The sequence below is a fragment of the Dreissena polymorpha genome, chromosome 1, assembly GCF_020536995.1.
Source record: "Dreissena polymorpha isolate Duluth1 chromosome 1, UMN_Dpol_1.0, whole genome shotgun sequence".
In the NCBI taxonomy this organism is placed as follows: Eukaryota; Metazoa; Mollusca; class Bivalvia; order Myida; family Dreissenidae; genus Dreissena; species Dreissena polymorpha.
In genome coordinates, this window is record NC_068355.1 from 97431384 (window position 1) to 97450977 (window position 19594).

Consider the following 19594-nt stretch of genomic DNA (forward strand, 5'->3'; position numbering starts at 1 on the left):
TCTAAGTCATGTAGGTAAACCCACATACCAAAAAATCAGCTACATATCTCTTTTCTTAAAAAAAATATTTTCAGTTAAGATGGAGAGATGATTGCAAAATCTTTTTTTAAGCCTTTTCTCTTGCCATATGAGGAAAACTGACACAGGTTCAATCTAAGTATGGCCATGACAATGCATTTATAACTCTTTGATATAACAACAGTGGAAATGTAATACTGCTATTCCTTCTTTTGAATTATTAACTTTTTAACTAGGTGCATTGTTATTTTTTTATGTCTAACAAATTGTGCATTCATTCTTCAAAATTGATGGAGACAAATCTGCAATGTTTCTAACTCTATCATTATAAAGTCACTTATATAATTCAGCATTTTTAGAGCTCATTTTCATTAAGAATTGTAGTGTTATAAACACATTTCCTAACTGCTATCTGCAAACATATCTTAATTGGTTCGGATCATCAAGATGAACTTTCATGCAACAGACTATTTATTTAATTGTCATGTAGATACTTGAAGAATTATCACTATTATTAATCAAATTCAGACTTATATAAAATCTTTTGTTCAAGTGTTTATTTTCAGGAAAGTCTTTTACAAATAAAATTATATAACAATATAACAGTATTTGAAAATGCAGTTACTGAAATAGTTGAGTGATAGCATAAGTTTATTTTAATGATATGACTGAAACATCACTAATCTATTGTATAAAGTGACTCTGCAAAATCCTTAATAGTATAAGTTGTTTTGAACCATAGTTTCACTATATGATATATATGTTCTGCCCTTGTTTTGTCCAGCTTAAGTTTAAAGCCATTTTTTAGATATAAGCAGCATCATGCGAAAATGAATCTTATGCCATATACCGCCAGCATACATGTAGATCCAGGTAAGCCTGTGCATATGGGGAAAGGGTAGCTGGCCCCATATTGCATAAGCCACATTTTTGCAATTCCTGCTTATATTTTTTAGTTTAATTTTAGCTAGACAGCAATTTTATCAGATAAAGATTTTATATTCTTTTTGTTCGAAATGCTTATGCAAATTGACATAAAATGTCAACTTTTTTATGAAGATTATCTTAAGATGTGATTTTCAACTTATATCTTGTTAAACTATGACATACATAACATTGCAATTTAAGTGAAGTAATATGTATGTATTCATTAGATAGATATGTACACTGAAAAGCTTCTAAACAAAATTTGAATCATGCTGCAACCATTGCTATAAATTAATTGCGTTTGTCCAATTTTCCAAGACCCTATTTCAAATACAATGTATCATTACATTCATTTTAAAGTCATAATTTAAGGGTGTTGATTTTATTCAGAGATAGCATCCTTCAAGCCCTCTTTCATATTTTAAAGTTAGATTTATATCATTATAATTTCCAAAGCTTCTTTTGTTATCATCCACACAAGAAGTGGTATAGACTGATGGACAGATGGACACAAGCATGTAAGAAAGTACAATCCCATAAGTATATGTCTCTCTTCTAAAAGCACAACAAAATTGATTAATTATAGAATTCAATATTGCACAATGTTAATGGAAAATGATAAGAACTTATTTGCGTACAATATTTAAATTCTCCCATTTCATGTTTACAATGACAGTTTACATACAACTGGCCTACTCCACACAGACATGCATATTTGAAAGTCCTGATTTACGGCACCATGTATTTACCTTTGGGCTATAAGAAGTGGTACAAAGAGCCTAATTACAATATTACAGGTATTTCAGTACGCATTCTTATGTTTTAAGAGAACTTCTCTAGACTGAACAAAAAATGATAAAACCACTTCTCTTGAATAGAGGATATAAAGAATAAATACACTCCTTTAAAAGAAATAAAAAATAATCTTAACATGCGAATGACTTCTGCAAGGGTCTAATCTTAAACCCCATAAGCCTTTAATGATCTGAACAGTTAGTGTTTTCAAGAGTTTTTCAACCTATATAACAGGGGACAATAAAAGGCCTAATAAATAGTGTGTCTAAAATCATGCAGGTTTGCGTAAATCAAAACTTACATCAGCTTTTTCATTTCCAAATCACTTACTCAAGCAATTTTTCTTTCCAAAATGCATAGGCAGGGTTTCTTCTCAGACCAAAAAAAGCACTGGTTTAACAGATTTCAATATATACTATTGTTATAGACCGTTTTACTGTAATTTCAATATGTATTTTTGCAACAATGGAGTGGACATGTTTTCAAACTTAACCAAGGTATCATAAAAATTTATCTTAGCCAGTTTTAAAAAGGTTGGACTATACATTTTTTTCCAAGGTATTTTCACTATAGCTTTATACGGAAAACAGACCCAGCCCTAGCAGTCACGTTTTGCAATAGAATAGAACCATTTTTAAACTCCACTAACATAGTATTTGAACAAATGTTCTTAACAATTTAAAAATATTTAAGTTAGGTAAAGATTGGAAAAAAGTTAAGACATAATGAAATAATAAAACAATGTTTGCATTGTTGAACTACAAGCAAGGGACCATAACTACCAGTACAGTGTAAATGGTAAAACCCTGCCCATTTGTTTTCAAATCAGATGTAAGCAGAAAAAAAAAAACTGTGGACATTTTGCAATGACTGGATGAAAAATAAGAGATTTTGGTTTGAATTAAGCGATGCTAGAGTGCTTTTTTCACAAGCAGCAATAAACTATAGAAGTTTTTGAATAATTTTGCTTCATATCAAAATTGAAAACAGTGGTCAGTCAAGGGAAATGGTTAGTGACCGTTTTCAACAAGTGACCGCTGTTCTTGTAACATGACTTTTTAGATGGTTGGTCAGTTGGTATTATTGCTATGTTGTTCAAAGGCTCATTGTAACATAAAAAACTTCTGTTGAATAATACAGAATATCATTTTATAAATTAATTTAATTTCATACATACATGTAGTTTTAAACTAAATCTCTTACTTTATCAACAATAGTGTTGATGTTTACTTATGCATCTTGTTCATGCAGTAATTCAACAGTTTGTATTACATTAATTGGGTGCTATTTTAAAATAAAGGTTGTCACATGTCATTGACATCATGTCTGAACAAGTATAAAATGTGGATTTGCTGTCATAAATCCAATATACGGTATAACTATTGTTTTAATTTAAAGAAAAAGATGCCAAAATCTTGTGAAAATTTATTAAGTTTGTTATAAAAGTTGCAATTCGATATCCTTTTTCCTTATCACGACGATCACTGATCCTTTTATGGCCTTCTTTTAACAACAAACCTTATCAGCGATAAAGATCTTTGGACTTTGCCATGTGCTCATGCTTTATTGTTATGACTGTAGCCAATAATTGCTACTAATACATATTGTTATTGTTACTTGCAACTGCTACATTTTTGTTTTTCCTTTTGAAATGACTGACCAGTGACTGTTGTTCTCAATTCGAAAAGACTGTCTGAGAGAAATATACTGGCCGTTGGCCATTATGGACAGTTGACTGTTATTCTCAAGTGTAATATAGAGTGATTTTGGTCATGGGGAATCCAAACTAACTGTTGTCTACAGGTGACCGCTGTTCTTAGTTTACCGCTTGGTCAGTTGTGACTGTAGTCTTACAAAAACTGTGCAGGTTCACATTAAATTGAATGTGTAATGCATTATAGTATGTCCTGATGACATTCAGTTAATAGAAGATGGTCCAAAGACACAGAAAGGTGCAGACTTTGTTATTGACGTTAGCTAAAAAGAACTAACTACTGTTAGTACAAGCCTGTTTTTACCCCAACATCTCCTGGTACAAATACTGGAGGTCCAGTAGGAATGCCAGTTGTGCAGTACCGTCCCTTGAAGGGGTGGGTGGGGTGAGTCCTGTTGGGCCCGTCATACAGCGTGGCGGTCACGTTCACACACTCCTCATAGTCCCCCATCAACAGGATGTTGCCATTCAAGATGCCATTTGGAAGCTTTCCAATAGCATCCAGCACTTATCAAGGGAAAAGAAGGAAACACAAAGTTAAAGAGATTACACGTTTCTGTTCAACATGAAAACCGGAACTACTTTTAGGATTCAACCAGCAAACAAAGATTTAGCACACATGGTCTTCATTGATTACACTTTAATTACTTTTTAATATATTTTTTTTCGAAACTGAGAAATACATTCAAAAAAGTATTCAAAGACAGGTACCATGTTTTTGATACATGTTGATCTTAGAGACATTATCAACATGTATCAGAAATTCCAATTGAAACACCTTCCTGTTTTTTGGATACAAGTAAACAGAAGTTCTTTTTCTTTCATCAAAGCAAATTTTCTTCTTTGACCATCAAACACCCTCTATTAATTTAAGTGACCCCATTAGATGTGGTTTTACTTATCTTAATTTCATTCATATTATTGAAATCAATGTTAAAAAGGGAAAAGCAAATAACAGTTGTATCTTCATATTTCTCCAAAGTTTACTCATAGCACAAACTGAGTTGAGCTGCTTGTATTCTTTAAGTTGATACATTGTCTTCGCCAAATTGATAAGAAATAACTAACCTCAAATTATTGTATGGTCCACTTATAATATTTGAAATCTATATACAACTTCAACAACTTTCAACAGCTCAATAAGGAGATTGCCTTAACCAATGTATTCATTAACCCTTTGCATGCTGGGAAATTTGTCGTCTGCTAAAATGTTGTCTGCTCAATTTCTTAAATTAGCATTTTCTTTGATTTTTTTCAAAGAATACTATCCGAAAAGCAAACAGTTTGGATCCTGATGAGACGCCACATTCTGTGGCTTCTCATCTGGATCAAAACTGTTTGCAAAGACCTTCAAAGTTCCCGCACTGAAAGAGTTAATGTCAAATGGTTTCGATAAAAAAACAACATGCTTTGGCATTTCACATGTGTTCTATAATCCACAGTTAATTTAAAGAAAAATTCAAGTTGACAACAGGATATTTAAGAATGTTGGGATATGATTATAACAATTCGAACTACATTATTAACAAAAATTATCATTTTAATAATTGCATTGCATTATTTTTTGTGCCATTGTAGCGTCTCACATTTTAAATTAAAACCCGTTGTATTATTTCCATTATATGTTTTACTATAAAAATATTCATGAAAAATTGCAACACTGTATTACATGAGTTGGGAAAGTCATTTAATCGAACTTGAAATGGACACCCATTTGGGTGATTTTTTCTCAGAAAAAAACTGTTTATTTCGTGTTTCAAATATCTTTTTTTGTAATAATCTTTCAAAACTTTTAATTATAATTAGCACTTGTCGATGCCTTTTTTGTCAACAGTCAAAGTATTTCTTTCCATTTTAACAGTACCGTAGGTTTCCACGTATAGCGCGCAGTGTTTTACCTCCAAAATTCAAATAAAAAAGCTGCTGCGCGCTATACATTGATACAACGCTATCCTGGCTGCTAAATTGGTAAAAAATATGTTGTGTAATTGTAAATAATCAAAATGGCCGCCATGTTTTTTGTCCAGAAAACTACCACCCTATATTCGTACAGACTGAGGGGCCATTTTTGAAACAACAAGAAGTTGCTACTGGTTGATATGAACTCGGTCGAAGAATGTTTGGTCAAAAATAAATTTGTTTGAATAAACTTGCGGACATTTCTTTGTTTGTGTTTTTACACTTCTCTATTGATGAATTCCGATGGGGATTGTTGTCGACATTCCGGAGAGCAGGCAAGAGTAGGTGCGAACGAGGTCTTTTTTGCGGGTAACGATAGGTGTGAAAGGGGGTCATTTTGCACTTCGTAATTGGCAATGTTATTGAGTAATATGTGCCACGACTTGTTAAGACGCTAATGGACATTTGAGACACTAATTATCACTTGAGAACGTGAAGATATGCGATTGCACTTTGTGTGTATAAATATTTCACGTTCAACAGTGGTGTACCTCAACAACTGTATTCCTGTCTCCCATGCAACATTCAAATTTACCGGTAATGCCCATGCTTTCCCCGAGGAAAAATCACAAGATGTACACTAATTCTTATTTTCTCATGTTATTAACGAAATGCACGTGGACTGTTAATCTTTTGCTAGAAAATTATAAAATTGTCAGAAAAGTATAGTGCTATGCAACCCATGCTCCTTATCATAATGACGCTTCCTATTTTGAATGCTTAATTAAGCTTTCCAATGCCCCGGATTATTGGATTGTGCAATAGTAAAATGGCGGCCATTTTGGTCCGATTTGGTGGTTTTATTGTCTTTAAATATTTTTTTCTCTATTTTTGCATTTAAAAACAGCCTGCGTGCTATACACGGGAGCGCGTTTTATGTGGAAACCTACGGTATTTTAAAACTTGTTTCATGCAGTTATAATATATAATAAAACATCCAGTTTTGTAGTTAAATCTGTTGAAATGATTAATCTATATAGATCTAAGTGAATGTATTTTTTATTTTATAAAAAAAATAAAAAAAAAAAACAAGTTGTGTTTGAGAAACACTATGTCCCCCACATATATTTGACCTTTGACATTGAAGGATGACCTTGACATTTCACCACTGAAAATGTGCAGCTCTATGAGATACACATGCAAGCCAAATATGAAGTTGCTATCTTCAATATTGCAAAAGTAATGGCAAATATTAAAGTTTGACGATTTTGACCCATATTTTTTACCTATGACCTTAAAGGATGACCTTGACCTTTCACTGCTCAAAATGTGCAGCTCCTTGAGATACACATGCACGCCAAATATGAAGTTGCTATCTTCAATATTGAAAAAGTTATTGCAAATGTTAAAGTTTGACGCAAACCAACAAACCAACCAACAGACAGGGCAAAAACAATATGTCCCCCAGTATATACTGGAGGACATTCAAAAAATAAACAAGGGCTGTTTGTAAAACATGCATGCCCCCCTATATGGGCTATAAGTTGTAGTAGCAGCCATTGTGTGAATACGTTTTTTGTCACTGAATACGTTTTTTGTCACTGTGAATGGTGGTGGTGGTGGTGGTGATGGTGGTGGTGGTGGTAGCAGAAGAAATAGTAGTAGTAGTAGTAGTAGTAGTAGTAGTAGTTGTAGTTGTAGTAGTAGTAGAAGTAGTAGTAGTAGTAGTAGTATTAGTAGTAGTAGTAGAGTAGTAGTAGAAGTAGTAGTAGTTGTAGCAGTAGTAGTAGAAGTAGTAGTAGTAGTAGTAGTAGTATTAGTAGTAGTAGCAGTAGTATTAGTAGTAAAAGAGTAGTAGTAGTAGTAGGTGGTGGTAGCAAAAGAAATAGTAGTAGTAGTAGTAGTAGTAGTAGTAGTAGTAGTAGTAGTAGTAGTAGTAGTAGTAGTAGTAGTAGTAGTAGTAGAGTAGTAGTAGTAGTAGTAGTAGTAGTAGTAGTAGTAGTAGTAGGAGTAGCAGTAGAAGTAGTAGTAGTAGTAGTAGTAGTAGTAGTAGTAGTAGTAGTAGTAGTAGTAGTAGTAGTAGTAGTAGTAGTAGTAGTAGTAGTAGTAGTAGTAGTAGTAGAAGTAGTAGTAGTAGTAGTAGCAGCAGCAGCAGAAGCAGCAGCAGCAGCAGCAGTAGTAGCAGTAGTAGTAGTAGTAGAAGTAGTAGTAGTAGTAGTAGTAGTAGTAGTAGTAGTAGTAGTATGCATTACAAAAATGCAGTTAGCCTTACATTTGGTAATTTTTAAATATATTACAAGGGAGGCAAATCTGTAACAATAAATTTAAACTTATTGCATTTGTTTCCCCTGTAGTGTATTACCTCCCCTGTCCTGCATATATTTATATTAATCAACAAAATTAAACATAAACACAATATTTAATATACAAAATATACAAAAAATCTCATATTCTGATAATAATTTTACTGATCCACTGTATTTTACTAAAAGGATGATGTTTCATTGGACTGGTAATTATAGATGTAGGATTACAGACCAGTTGCTTCAGTAATATTGTTCAGAGTGTGCCCTGTTGGCCGCGTATGCATTCTAAAATTATCATTCAAAAAACATTTTACTATTTCGAGTCACCGTGACCTTGACCTTTGACCTAGTGACCTCAAAATCAATAGGGGTCATCTGCTAGTCATGATCAATGTACCTATGAAGTTTCATGATCCTAGGCACAAGCGTTCTTGAGTTATCGTCTGACAACCACCTGGTGGACGGACAGACCGACCGACAGACCGACATGAGCAAGGCAATATACCCCCTCTTCTTCGAAGGGGGGCATAAAAAAAGGTAAAGCTGCATATAATGAATTGTTGAAAGCCACACTTTATTTGAAGATTTTAGCTCATTCCAACTATATCTAATAGAGTAAGCCTCATTAATGAAAAGACTTCATATTGCAAGTACAGTTATCATATTCAGCTAGCAATTTTCAATCCTTTTACATCTTATTAAATGACCTTCAAATTAAGTAAAATTTGATTGAAGGTTGATTAAATTTCAGATGACCCATAACAAAAAGAGTACCAAGATAGTCAACTAAGTTATCTCTCAGATTCCAAAGCATAGTTTGTGTTTGTAATAAGAAGTGAAAATAGTGTATTCTGGCTGAAGTTACATGTAGATCATAAACATAGTGTCCCATGCGTGTCACACAAACAATAAATGCATTTCAGGCCTGTACCCACCCAGCATGCAGTCCTCCATCAAGTATGTTCAAATCATGCCGCTGGGGTCAAAACTGTCAACGCTGTGGGTGACAAGATTTTAGTTTTCCAAGATTTTTATTAATAAAATTTGTCATGATTTGCAAAGCCCTACTTACTGCTCAATGCCCATCTCTCCTGGTACACCGTTACTGCACGCAGTGTTGCGTTCAGATGCTGTAGACAAATCCGAGAGACAGGTAGACTTTCTGCAGAGTCTGTAAAACTTTGTACAATAAATTTCTCTAAATAGGCCTTGAAGTTGAAGCTCTCATTCAACATTTCAAGTGCAGAAAACGACATTTCCTTCTCCAGATTGATCTTCCTTAGGTTGGATACATGGTTGATGGCTTTCCAGTATGTTCCCGTCCCTTCTGATGATGAGACTACCAGCAACAACATCAACACACCTTTCAGCAACATCTCAACAATCACCAGTTCCTTCTTTCTGAAAGTATAAGCACAACTGTAGTAGCCTAGAGTGAAAGTTCAGACTATTAGCGTTGCCACCATTCTGGGAGTAATGCTTATATACAGTTAAACTGCAATATGACATTTCTGCAACATAATAAAAGTTGTTCTTATTAACGAAATTAACTGCTTATATATTATATTAACCCACTAACTTGTGCTAATTAACAATTTATTAAACACTTGAGTTTCTTTTGACTATTATTTCAGCATTTATTAGTTGTTATGACTAAGTCTCTGATTACCATTTTCACTATATCAGACATTTATGGTAATCTTATGAATAAATAGTGTCAAAACCCTATGACTCGACCTAACATGGACCCATAAGAAAAGTTCAAGCCATGCATAATGTGAGCAAACCATTTCTTTGATAATGAAATAACTAACATGAATTTGCCACAGATTTGCACCTACAGTTGTATTCATATTACCTAAACTTCGTACTACTTTTTGCTTTTAAATTAACAAGAACAAAATATTAACTTAATAGTTTTATTTATAAATATTTAAAATGGTTACATATACATTAAAGCAACATATATACTCAAAATCAATGAATATTTTGTAAAATATTTCGTAAAATAAAGTTAACCCATAAAAAATCAGTGTTCCTTATTGCAAAAGCCAAAATGTCAACGCTCTGTGGTATGGTCACGTTGATTTTAAGAGATACAAAATGCTGGTTTTTATTTCCTGTGTCACAATATATTCCATTTGAATTTACTGTGATGATATCCGAGCAAACTGACTTTGGGCAGTGTTTGAACCACAACACAGTTATCATTAGTTGCCTGAAGCCAAACTCACGTTTGCTGAACTTTGCTTGTAAATGTTCCGATATATGACATTTTGGCTATTGCTTTTTATGATTTTTTTATGGTGGTAGAATATTTGCAGAAAACATAATAATTTTGATTAAATTTTGTTTCTGTCAACATTGTCCGAGCGGTTTTGGAAATTGCAGAGTGTATAGATATATTAATAGACGTTATAGACAGAATAGCCTTCATATTGCAAGTGTATTGGCCTTGAAATTGTCATTTTTATGAATGAGAAGCAAAATAATACATTTCAACCAGTTATAGTCAGTAACATTAACATGTTTGGGTGCGGTCATTTTGTTTTTTGGAACCCGTGACATGCTCTTTTTCAGAAACCAACGATCGATAATTTCTGTAACCATTCGGAAAATTTAACCAGACAAGTTTTTGTAGAAATTCTTATGTTTTCCGCAAATATTTTACCATTTTCTTGTTGAATACCAATAAGTAAATGATTTAAAAGTAATATTACCATTGATTTTGGTCCAAAACTCTTAATAAAATTGCTTAAAAAAGACCCCTCACATTAAGCTAATAAAATATTGAATAAAACAAGATGTGTTTGTGAAACACAATGTCCCCCTATATGACGTTTGACCTTGAAGGATGACCTAGACCTTGACGCTTCACCACTCAAAATGTGCAGCTCCATGAGATACACATGCATTTCAAATATAAAATTGCTAGCTTAAATATTGCAGAAGTGACATTAAATGAGCAATTTAAACCCATATATTTGACCTTGAACGATGACCTTGACCTTGACTTTTCACGCCTCACAATGTGCAGCTCCATGAGATACACATGCATGTCAAATATCAAGTTGCTATCTTCAATATTGCAAAAGTATTCATAAAAAAAGCGATTTGGCATTTGGGCCACATATATTTGACCTCTGACCTTGAAGGATGACCTTGACCTTTCACCACTCAAAATGTGTAGCTCCATGAGATACACATGCATGCCAAATATCAAGTTGCTATTTTCAATATTGCATAAGTATTCATAAAATAAGCGATTTGGGCCACATATATTTGACCTCTGACCTTGAAGGATGACCTTGACCTTTCACCACTCAAAATGTGCAGTTCCATGAGATACACATGCATGCCAAATATCAAGTTGCTATCTTTAATTTTGCAAAAGTATTCATAAAATGAGCGATTTTGGCCACATATATTTGACCTATGACCTTGAAGGATGACCTTGACCTTTCACCACTCAAAATGTGCAGCTCCATGAGATACACATGCATGCCAAATATCAAGATGCTAAATTCAATATAGCAAAAGTTATTGCAAAATCTTAAAGTTGGCGCAAACAGACCAACCAACAGACCAAACAACCAACCAACAGACAGGGCAAAAACAATATGTTCCCCACTACTATAGTGGGAGACATAAAAACACAAACTTTTCAGTAGTTTTATAAATTCTGTTAACTTCCAACACCCACTTATTTTGGAAATTATGATATATTTACCATGCTCTAAACCGAAATGATTGAATAATTTTGAGAGTTCTGTTGTCGTTTTATTTTGTGAAACTACGAGGATTGCTTACATAAAGTATAAAATACATGCCTTATTACATGAGCTAGAATGGCCGAGTGGTCTAAGTGGGTAGATTTTTATTCCAGGACTCAAGGGGTCAGTGGTTCGAGCCCTGATGGTTTCCTTTTTTTTCTTTTTATAATTTTATTCTTGATTTTTTACTTGAGCTTTTTAGATCCAATCTTTACATTTATCAATATAAAGCATTTAATGACAAACTTCAATATATGCCAAAATCTGTGAAAAGGCCCCTTTAATAGTATATATACCGGTAGTTTGGAAAAGAACACTTCGGTAAAGATTTTGCTTAATTTGCTACACATGTAAAATACAATTCCAATAATTTTCAAAATATTCACTTTAAATCAGTATGTTTGTCTTTTTTAGTCTAAAACAATATTAATTTATTGATTTATTAAAATAAATAAATCAAACATAAACTGTTTTTTTTAGAAAAATGATGACATAACAGATTGATTGGAAGATATTAACCAATTACTGAGTTGCTAGGGTGCCATCCTAGAATGGTCATGCTACTAAGGAAGTACCTGATACATGTATGTCAATTACTTTGCCTTATTTGTTGTAAAGACATGAAATGTTTAATTAAATGTCTAAGTTTTCTTGAAAATGTTTTCATTCAGTATAAAAAGTAAATTAACTCTGAATAGTGGCTGAATATACTGTAAAATCGGCTATATGCTTATTGAAATTAAAAACAAACAAGATGTGTTTGTGAAACACAATGTCCCCCTATATGACGTTTGACCTTGAAGAATGACCTTGACCTTGTGAAGGATGATCTTGACCTTTCATCACTCAAAATGTGCAGCTCCATGAGATACACATGCATGCCAAATATCAAGTTGCTGTCTTCAATATTGCAAAAGTATTCATAAAATAAGCGATTTGGGCCACATATATTTGACCTCTGACCTTGAAGGATGACCTTGACCTTTCACCACTCAAAATGTGCAGCTCCATGAGATATACATGCATGCAAAATATCAAGTTGCTATATTCAATATAGCAAAAGTTATTGCAAAATGTTAAAGTTGGTGCAAACCAACCAACCAACAGACCGACCAACAGACCAACCAACAGACAGGGCAAAAACAATATGTCCCCCACTACTATAGTCAGGGACATAAAAAGGGCCATAATTCTTACAAAATGCTTGATACAGTTGTCTGCTCTTGTTTATAGGTTGGGGTCATGTTGGTAAAGAAGTATGCAAAATATGAAAGCAATATGTCAAGGGACATTGAAAATATTTGAGGTGGTACGCAAACTTTAACATAGATTTATCAATAATATGCATATTCTAAGTGAAAAAGGGCCATAATTCTTAATTCTTACAAAATGCTTGATACAGTTGTCTGCTCTTGTTTATAGGTTGGGGTCATGTTGGTAAAGAAGTATGCAAAATATGAAAGCAATATGTCAAGGGACATTGAAAATATTTGGGGTGGTACGCAAACTTTAACATTTGCACGCTAACAGGAATGCTAACGCCGACGCAGGGCGAGTTGGATAGCTTCACTATTTATATTTTATATATAATAGTCGAGCTTAAAATATATCCATCCAAGCAGAATGTACTGAGCAGGAATTGTTTTGTATTTTAAGTCACACTAAACTTAACCCCACTGGCCACAATTGCAAACCCTAGCAGCTTGATCAGTATGCAACCAATTAACATTCAAGTAAAATTTCAGTTCAAGCCTAATGTAACATAGTCCACTGGGATGACAATTAATACACAAGTCCGATCAAATGTTCATTGACATTTTATTTTGCTAAGTAACAAGTCCACAAAATATTCTAATTAATAAGATACATTCAGTAACTTTCGAGATCCTAAAATATTGAAGTCCAATTATTAAAATATGGCGAGCTACCAGACCCTTACAGGCCTTCCCCACAATTCACAATTAAAATGAATCTGATGTATATGCTAGTTTAACTAGAGATGGACTCTTTTTTTACATACAACATTGCTCTCTTCTATTTTTAAAGACACAAACCTACATTTCTACTGAATATAATAATTTGGGATCAACATCATATGCATAATATCTAATTACATAAAAACTGTCATCTTCATTTTTCTAAATCATTTCTATATATTTTAAATGAAAACTGTTGTCACATTGAATAAATATGTTTAATGACTTTAACAGGTGCTTTTAACTTTTATTAATAAAATTAATTCTGTTTTTTAATACAAGTCAAAACCAAAACAACTGTGTCTTTTTATATCCACCATGAGAGGCTTATTCATGCAACCTTGACGGTTTGTTGATTTAGGTCTTGTATTACTCTACAGTGCTACATTTGTTGAGATACGGTCAGTAATAATCTTTGAAATGTACAGCTATTTGATACAGTTTCACGTGGGGTCGGCGTGTATTCGGGTGCATGAGCGCTGATTGGTTGACGTGCTTACCAAGAACAATTTGATTGACAGCTGGAAAAATCAATATTGGCCACTCCTGAGAAATTCATTGAAAACAGTAGCTCTTAGGCGGAGTTAATGGACTGACTGAATGACTGGGCGTCGCTCTACAATACTACGGTTATTCCTCATCATTTTTTGGCGGTTTGCGTGATCAAAACTTCCGATCGAAATTTCAAAGATTCGGGAAAAACAACTGATTTTCTGGTGATTTTAACCAATGAATTCGATCGGCAATCGGTTAATAATGACAACCCTGATTCACTATCAATTTTATTGTCAATCTTCATTATTGACAATAAAATTGACAATGATATTGTGTGTGGATGGGCCGCTTTAAGACAAATTTCTATTTTGTGCTATGGCGGCAATATTGTGCAGGGAAGCAGAACCATGTACACGCTTGTTAGAGGGCCCTCAAGGAACATTTGTGTACGTTGTCATGGATTGACCAAGAACTAATGATTCTACGTCAAATATACACACAAAAATATCTTAATTTTCAACTGCAGCAGGATGCATGCCCATCAAGTGTTTTCTTAACTATAAGAGTTTTTATTGAAAAAAACAAGAAAAGCTAATAAAAACACAAACTGAACATATGTTTACATAATTTTCAACTCAAAACATGTTGTTTTGGATATTTATAATATTAGTTTTTTTCTTTATGTCCAATCAATTTACCAAAATATTGTTGGCAGAATAAATCCAATAATATTTTTAGTAACCATTATTTAGAAAGGAACACTTGTGATAGAATGAATTTCCACATAAAAAGTTTTTTACATGAATGATGCCAATCATAACATGCATGTGTCATACACATCCATTCATTGATATGATTTGCAGTCCATAGGGCCATCCATAAAAATTCTTTTGTTTTGCATAACCCGACCGACCCACTAAAATCGGCCCGTCTGAATTTTTTTTGTGTTACTTTCCAAAACAATTTTTTTTTGCTCGCCGAAAATTCTTTCCGCTAAAATAATTTTTCCTTTCCTCTTTTTTTCCTTTCCGGTTATTTGTGTCATTTAATTGAATGCTCTTTCAAGGATATCTAGAATAGCAATGAACAAAACGCGTACCAGTTTTTATTTGATTTGCCTATTTATTTGACATATGCATATGCAATTAATTAGACTTTAAATAAAATTAAACCGCTCCTGTTTTCTTGTATCCCTTTAATTAAAACACGCTGCTGTCGTTCAGGATAGTTTGGGAGTAAAAAAACAAATTAATAAATAATCACCTTTCAATTTAATTCGGCAATCTCCAGAGATGTGTTATATTATCGCCATATAACTAATTATTTAATTATCACTCTTTAATTCAGATCGGTAAATATTCAGTAGAAAGATAAAAAGTGGTCAGCTTAGAAATATTTATTGAGGGGTATTGTCACGTTTTTTTTTCATTTGTTTATCTCTTTATACGACCGGCCGCTATTTTGAAGGCAGACTGCGATATTGAAAGTGTTTTCAAATTATACAACATCTGCGCATGAATGACCCAAAATTATCCGATAGCTCCACCCATTCTCATGTTTCATTTGACAACGTCATGTCATGTGTAAGCGAGCTCAATGTTGATTGGCCAGCTATTGTGTGCACTTCAATAACAATAAGGTCAAGCGATGTCTAATTCAGTAATTGGGTATAGACCGGGTTTCGTTAACTGTTTGAATTGCCAACACTTTCATTGAAACAAAGAGACAAATATAGAAAACCAGTCAGGATTAAAATGGCGGATGTTTTCAACGAAATTTTACTAGATTTTCGCATTTTCGAACTTTAGATTTTTTTCTTGAGCCAAATTCTCAATATTTTCGCAAATGGCGAACGACAGCGCGAGCATTGCGAATGTGTTATTATTGGAATAAATGCTTACTATTACAGGACTTGCACTGTCGTTCGCCATTTGCGAAAATATAGCGAATTTGGCTCAAGAAATATATAATTTGCAGATTTGCTAAAATCTAGTTAAATTTCATTGAAAACATCCGCCATTTTAATCCGGATTGTTTTTTTATAACTATTTTTCTCTTTGTTTCCATGAACGTTTTGAAGCATATATGGTAGCTGGTAATATTGGGTCATTCATGCGCAGAATGATAATGGAATACACAGTTGATATTGTCGTCTGCCTACAATATAACGACCGATGGCAAAAGTCGTATAAAAAAATAAGCAAATGAAAAGAAGTGTTACACTCAATAAATTATTTTTAAGCTGATCACTTTACAACTTTGTACCGTCTATCGATCTGAATTAAAGGATGATAATTAAATAATTAGTTACATGTCGAAGATGTTACACCTTTCTGTTCTTGATTGAAATTAAAATGTTATAATTACTTTGTTGTTTTTTACTCACAAACTATGCTATTGTAAAGTAATATGTAAACCAAATAGTATATTAATTACGTATTTGCTAGGTTACTTGTTTTCATTTTCTGTAGTCAAACGATATGCACATTTTATTTCATGTGCAAAATGCGTACAATTTTTCTGACTCTCGTTTTCGGATAAAGTATTTTTTGTCGATTATATAATAGTTTCGATGTTCTTTATACAAAATAATAGACTTACGAATACACGTGCGGTGATACGGACAGTGCAGAAAAATCTTTACCAATTTCCTTTCATGAGGCAGAAGACTTGGAGCTTTATTTGATAATTATCTTACAGTTTTGTATATGTCGGAGTTCAATGTCAGAAAAAAAAAAATATAAAAATAAAATCCCTACCTAGCTACCCAACCAAATTTCCAAACAAACAAATTTTTAAGGATGGCCTAGTTTTGAAAGCAAACTGCTTATTAAGCACACAGTTAAATTTAAGAGCATGGTGAGGCACCAGCTTAAGGCTTATGCAGCTCATTCATAAGTCATCAGAACTGCAAGCAAGCAAAACCTTTAGATGCATTCATAAATGTCAAGACTGGAGCATGTTTTTATGTGGGGAGCAAAATTTTTTTTCTGCTTATACAATAATGGATTTCAGGTTGAAAACGGGTTGATATTTATACGTATACATGTATTTGGGAAGCCAAATTTATTTTCTGCTAATTTACCATGTGCATAGACTAATTTCATAACCACTTATATCTTATCACAAGATACAACTTCTGACCAAGTTTGGTGAAGCTAGGATGAAAACTACTTGAATTAGAGAGCGGACACCATGCTAATGTTTAAAACGCACTAAGTGACCATGTGACCTAGTTTTTGACCCGCCACGACCCATATACTAACTTGACCTAGACATCATCTAGATACAACATCTGACCAAGTTTGGTAAAGATCTGATGAAAACAACTTGAACAAGCAAATTCATTGAATTGATATCCCCCCCCCCCCAAGATGCTTCTGGATACAAAAGTGTTATATTTGACACTCAAAAAAGCATTTTTTCAAGATACAAAGGGCCATAATTGCGTTATTAACAGATAGTGTACAATGCCATTTGGTTTGCATCATCCTCTTAACCATATATATACTCATTCCAAGTTTCAAAGAAATCCACCAAAGCACTTCCAAGATATGGCTCCAGACACACAAAAAAGCATTTTTTTAAGATACAAAGGGCAATAACTCTGTTATTTACAGATGGTGCACAATGCCATTTGGCATGCATCATCCCCTTATCCATATATATATATACTCTTACCAAGTTTCAATGAAATCTGCCAAAGCACTTCCAAGATATGGCTCCGGACAGACGGACGGACGGAAGGACGGACAACGCCAAAACAATATCCCTCTGCCTATGGCAGGGGATAAATTAGAGAGCGGACGCTTAATAAGCTCACGCCTATATACCCCCCTAAACTTCGTTTGTGGGGGTATAATGTATAATAAAACGAACAATGATGTCACTGTTCTGAAACGTGATCATGATAATTACAATACAACATACATGTAATCTGAAATGTGATCATTTCCATTCAACTTTGAGCCAAAAGTTTAACACATAAAATATAAGGGCTGCATGATTAGATGTGTTTGACTCAGTTCACTTGATTTAACATACCCTTTGGTCATAGAGTTCAAATATAAAACTGGGCCAGATTGGCTGATTAGGTTTCAACAGGCAACAGATTGCTCTCAGTTTGCAGTGCACAAGAACCTACTGTATTGAAGATTATACATTACATTGTAAGATAAATGACTCCTCTGTAAGCCATGGCAAAGACAAAAAGCAGAGCGCAAAATAATATATTTTAAAGGCGAAAAACAATTAAAATTTATTAAAATAATGATTAACATTTGTAAACCTCACAAAATACCCATCAATAGGGACACCCCCTCGAAATCCTGGCCTGAATCTCTCCCCAAGGTCTACCCTGTCTGTCCTCTACTCTGTCCCCCTTCTGCTGCTCCTGTCCCTCTTCCGGCTATGTAATGAAACCACTATCCACCTTCAGACAATTACCATTCCGCTTGGCGATCCTTCCAAGATCTGGGAGTCAGCGGGAGAGGAGGTCCAGGGAGGGATGACAGTATGCACTGAATGCTCCTCAGATGATGCAGTGAAACCACTATCCACCTACGAACAAACAATTCCTCTTGGCGATCCTTTCAAGTTCTGGAAGTCAGCGGGAGAGGATGTTCGGGTTTAAGATGACAATGCTTGCTTGATTAACAAAGCAGCTCAAAGAAGTTCCCCAATCTGACCCTCTTCAGACAATGAAGTGAAAGCACAATCCACCTACAGACAATTACCATTCCGCTTGGCAGTTCTTCAGAGTCTTGCATGCTCAAGCTGCTGACCGAGCTCTTTTAAACTTGGGAATACTATTACATGTATGCAGGACTTACTCTGCCATTTGCCAAATTTGCAAATGGCTACAAATTGACCTTTTTGGCTATAGAAAATTCTACTTGGGTACAACTTTTTCTTCATTAAAACTTAAAAATTGCGAAAATTAGAAGAATTTTTGCCATTGCAAGACGAATTTGGCTAAAGAAATTTTGGAGCCAGGTGAAGACCTGGTATGGAGTAACCTTGATTTTTTTTTACAATCCCCCTTTTCCTTTTTAGATTTTTAACTTAAATCACTAGCTGAGATATTCAGTCACCATTGGCGATATAGGTGATTGAAAACTCTAAAATATAATATACTGACTTTGATAAAAAATAAGAAAAATATGTTTTAAATACTAAAATTATACAAAAAGGTTTCAATTGTTGTTGTTGATTTTTGTCACTTGTTAGTAGCATATTCATAACATAAAATGTGTGTTATTTATTGCATGTGTATTCAAATCACATGTAAAGGATCATAAATAAAAGTTATCCTACCGGAAATGACATTGTTTGTGTCCTCACATTGCTTATTATGAGATTATATTTTCACCATCTAAATATATGATATTCTAATATTTGGTTAAAATGCAGTTTGCTTTCTACACATTCAAATCATACTTTTAGAGCCGCTTCATGTATTTGTAAAATTGTCATTTTACCTCCCATAATCTTTCTAAGTTTTCAGACACTTAAACATTTTTTTTGTATGTCCAAAAATTTTGATATGTTATGGAAGGTGTCCGAAAATTTAGATACAAAAATTAAATGTCCAAAAATTATAACTATTTTGAAACAAAAGCAATGAATCAATGCACAAGCATGTTTCTACTATGTTTAAAATAAAAACTACTTCACAGCTTTGCTTACTCT

The 19594-nt window shown here is 33.6% G+C and overlaps 1 protein-coding gene across 1 annotated transcript in view; it reads right to left on the reverse strand.

Moving 5' to 3' along the window:
• Positions 1-19594, reverse strand: part of LOC127841555 (nose resistant to fluoxetine protein 6-like) — a 370059-nt gene that overhangs the window by 349121 nt on the left and 1344 nt on the right. Inside the window, exons 2-3 of the mRNA XM_052370468.1 lie at positions 8732-9060; positions 3759-3961 (exon numbers count right to left, since the gene is read on the reverse strand). Coding sequence (XP_052226428.1) covers positions 3759-3961; positions 8732-9035 — 507 coding nt within the window. The 5' untranslated portion in view covers positions 9036-9060. The remainder of the gene's footprint in view (positions 1-3758; positions 3962-8731; positions 9061-19594) is intronic.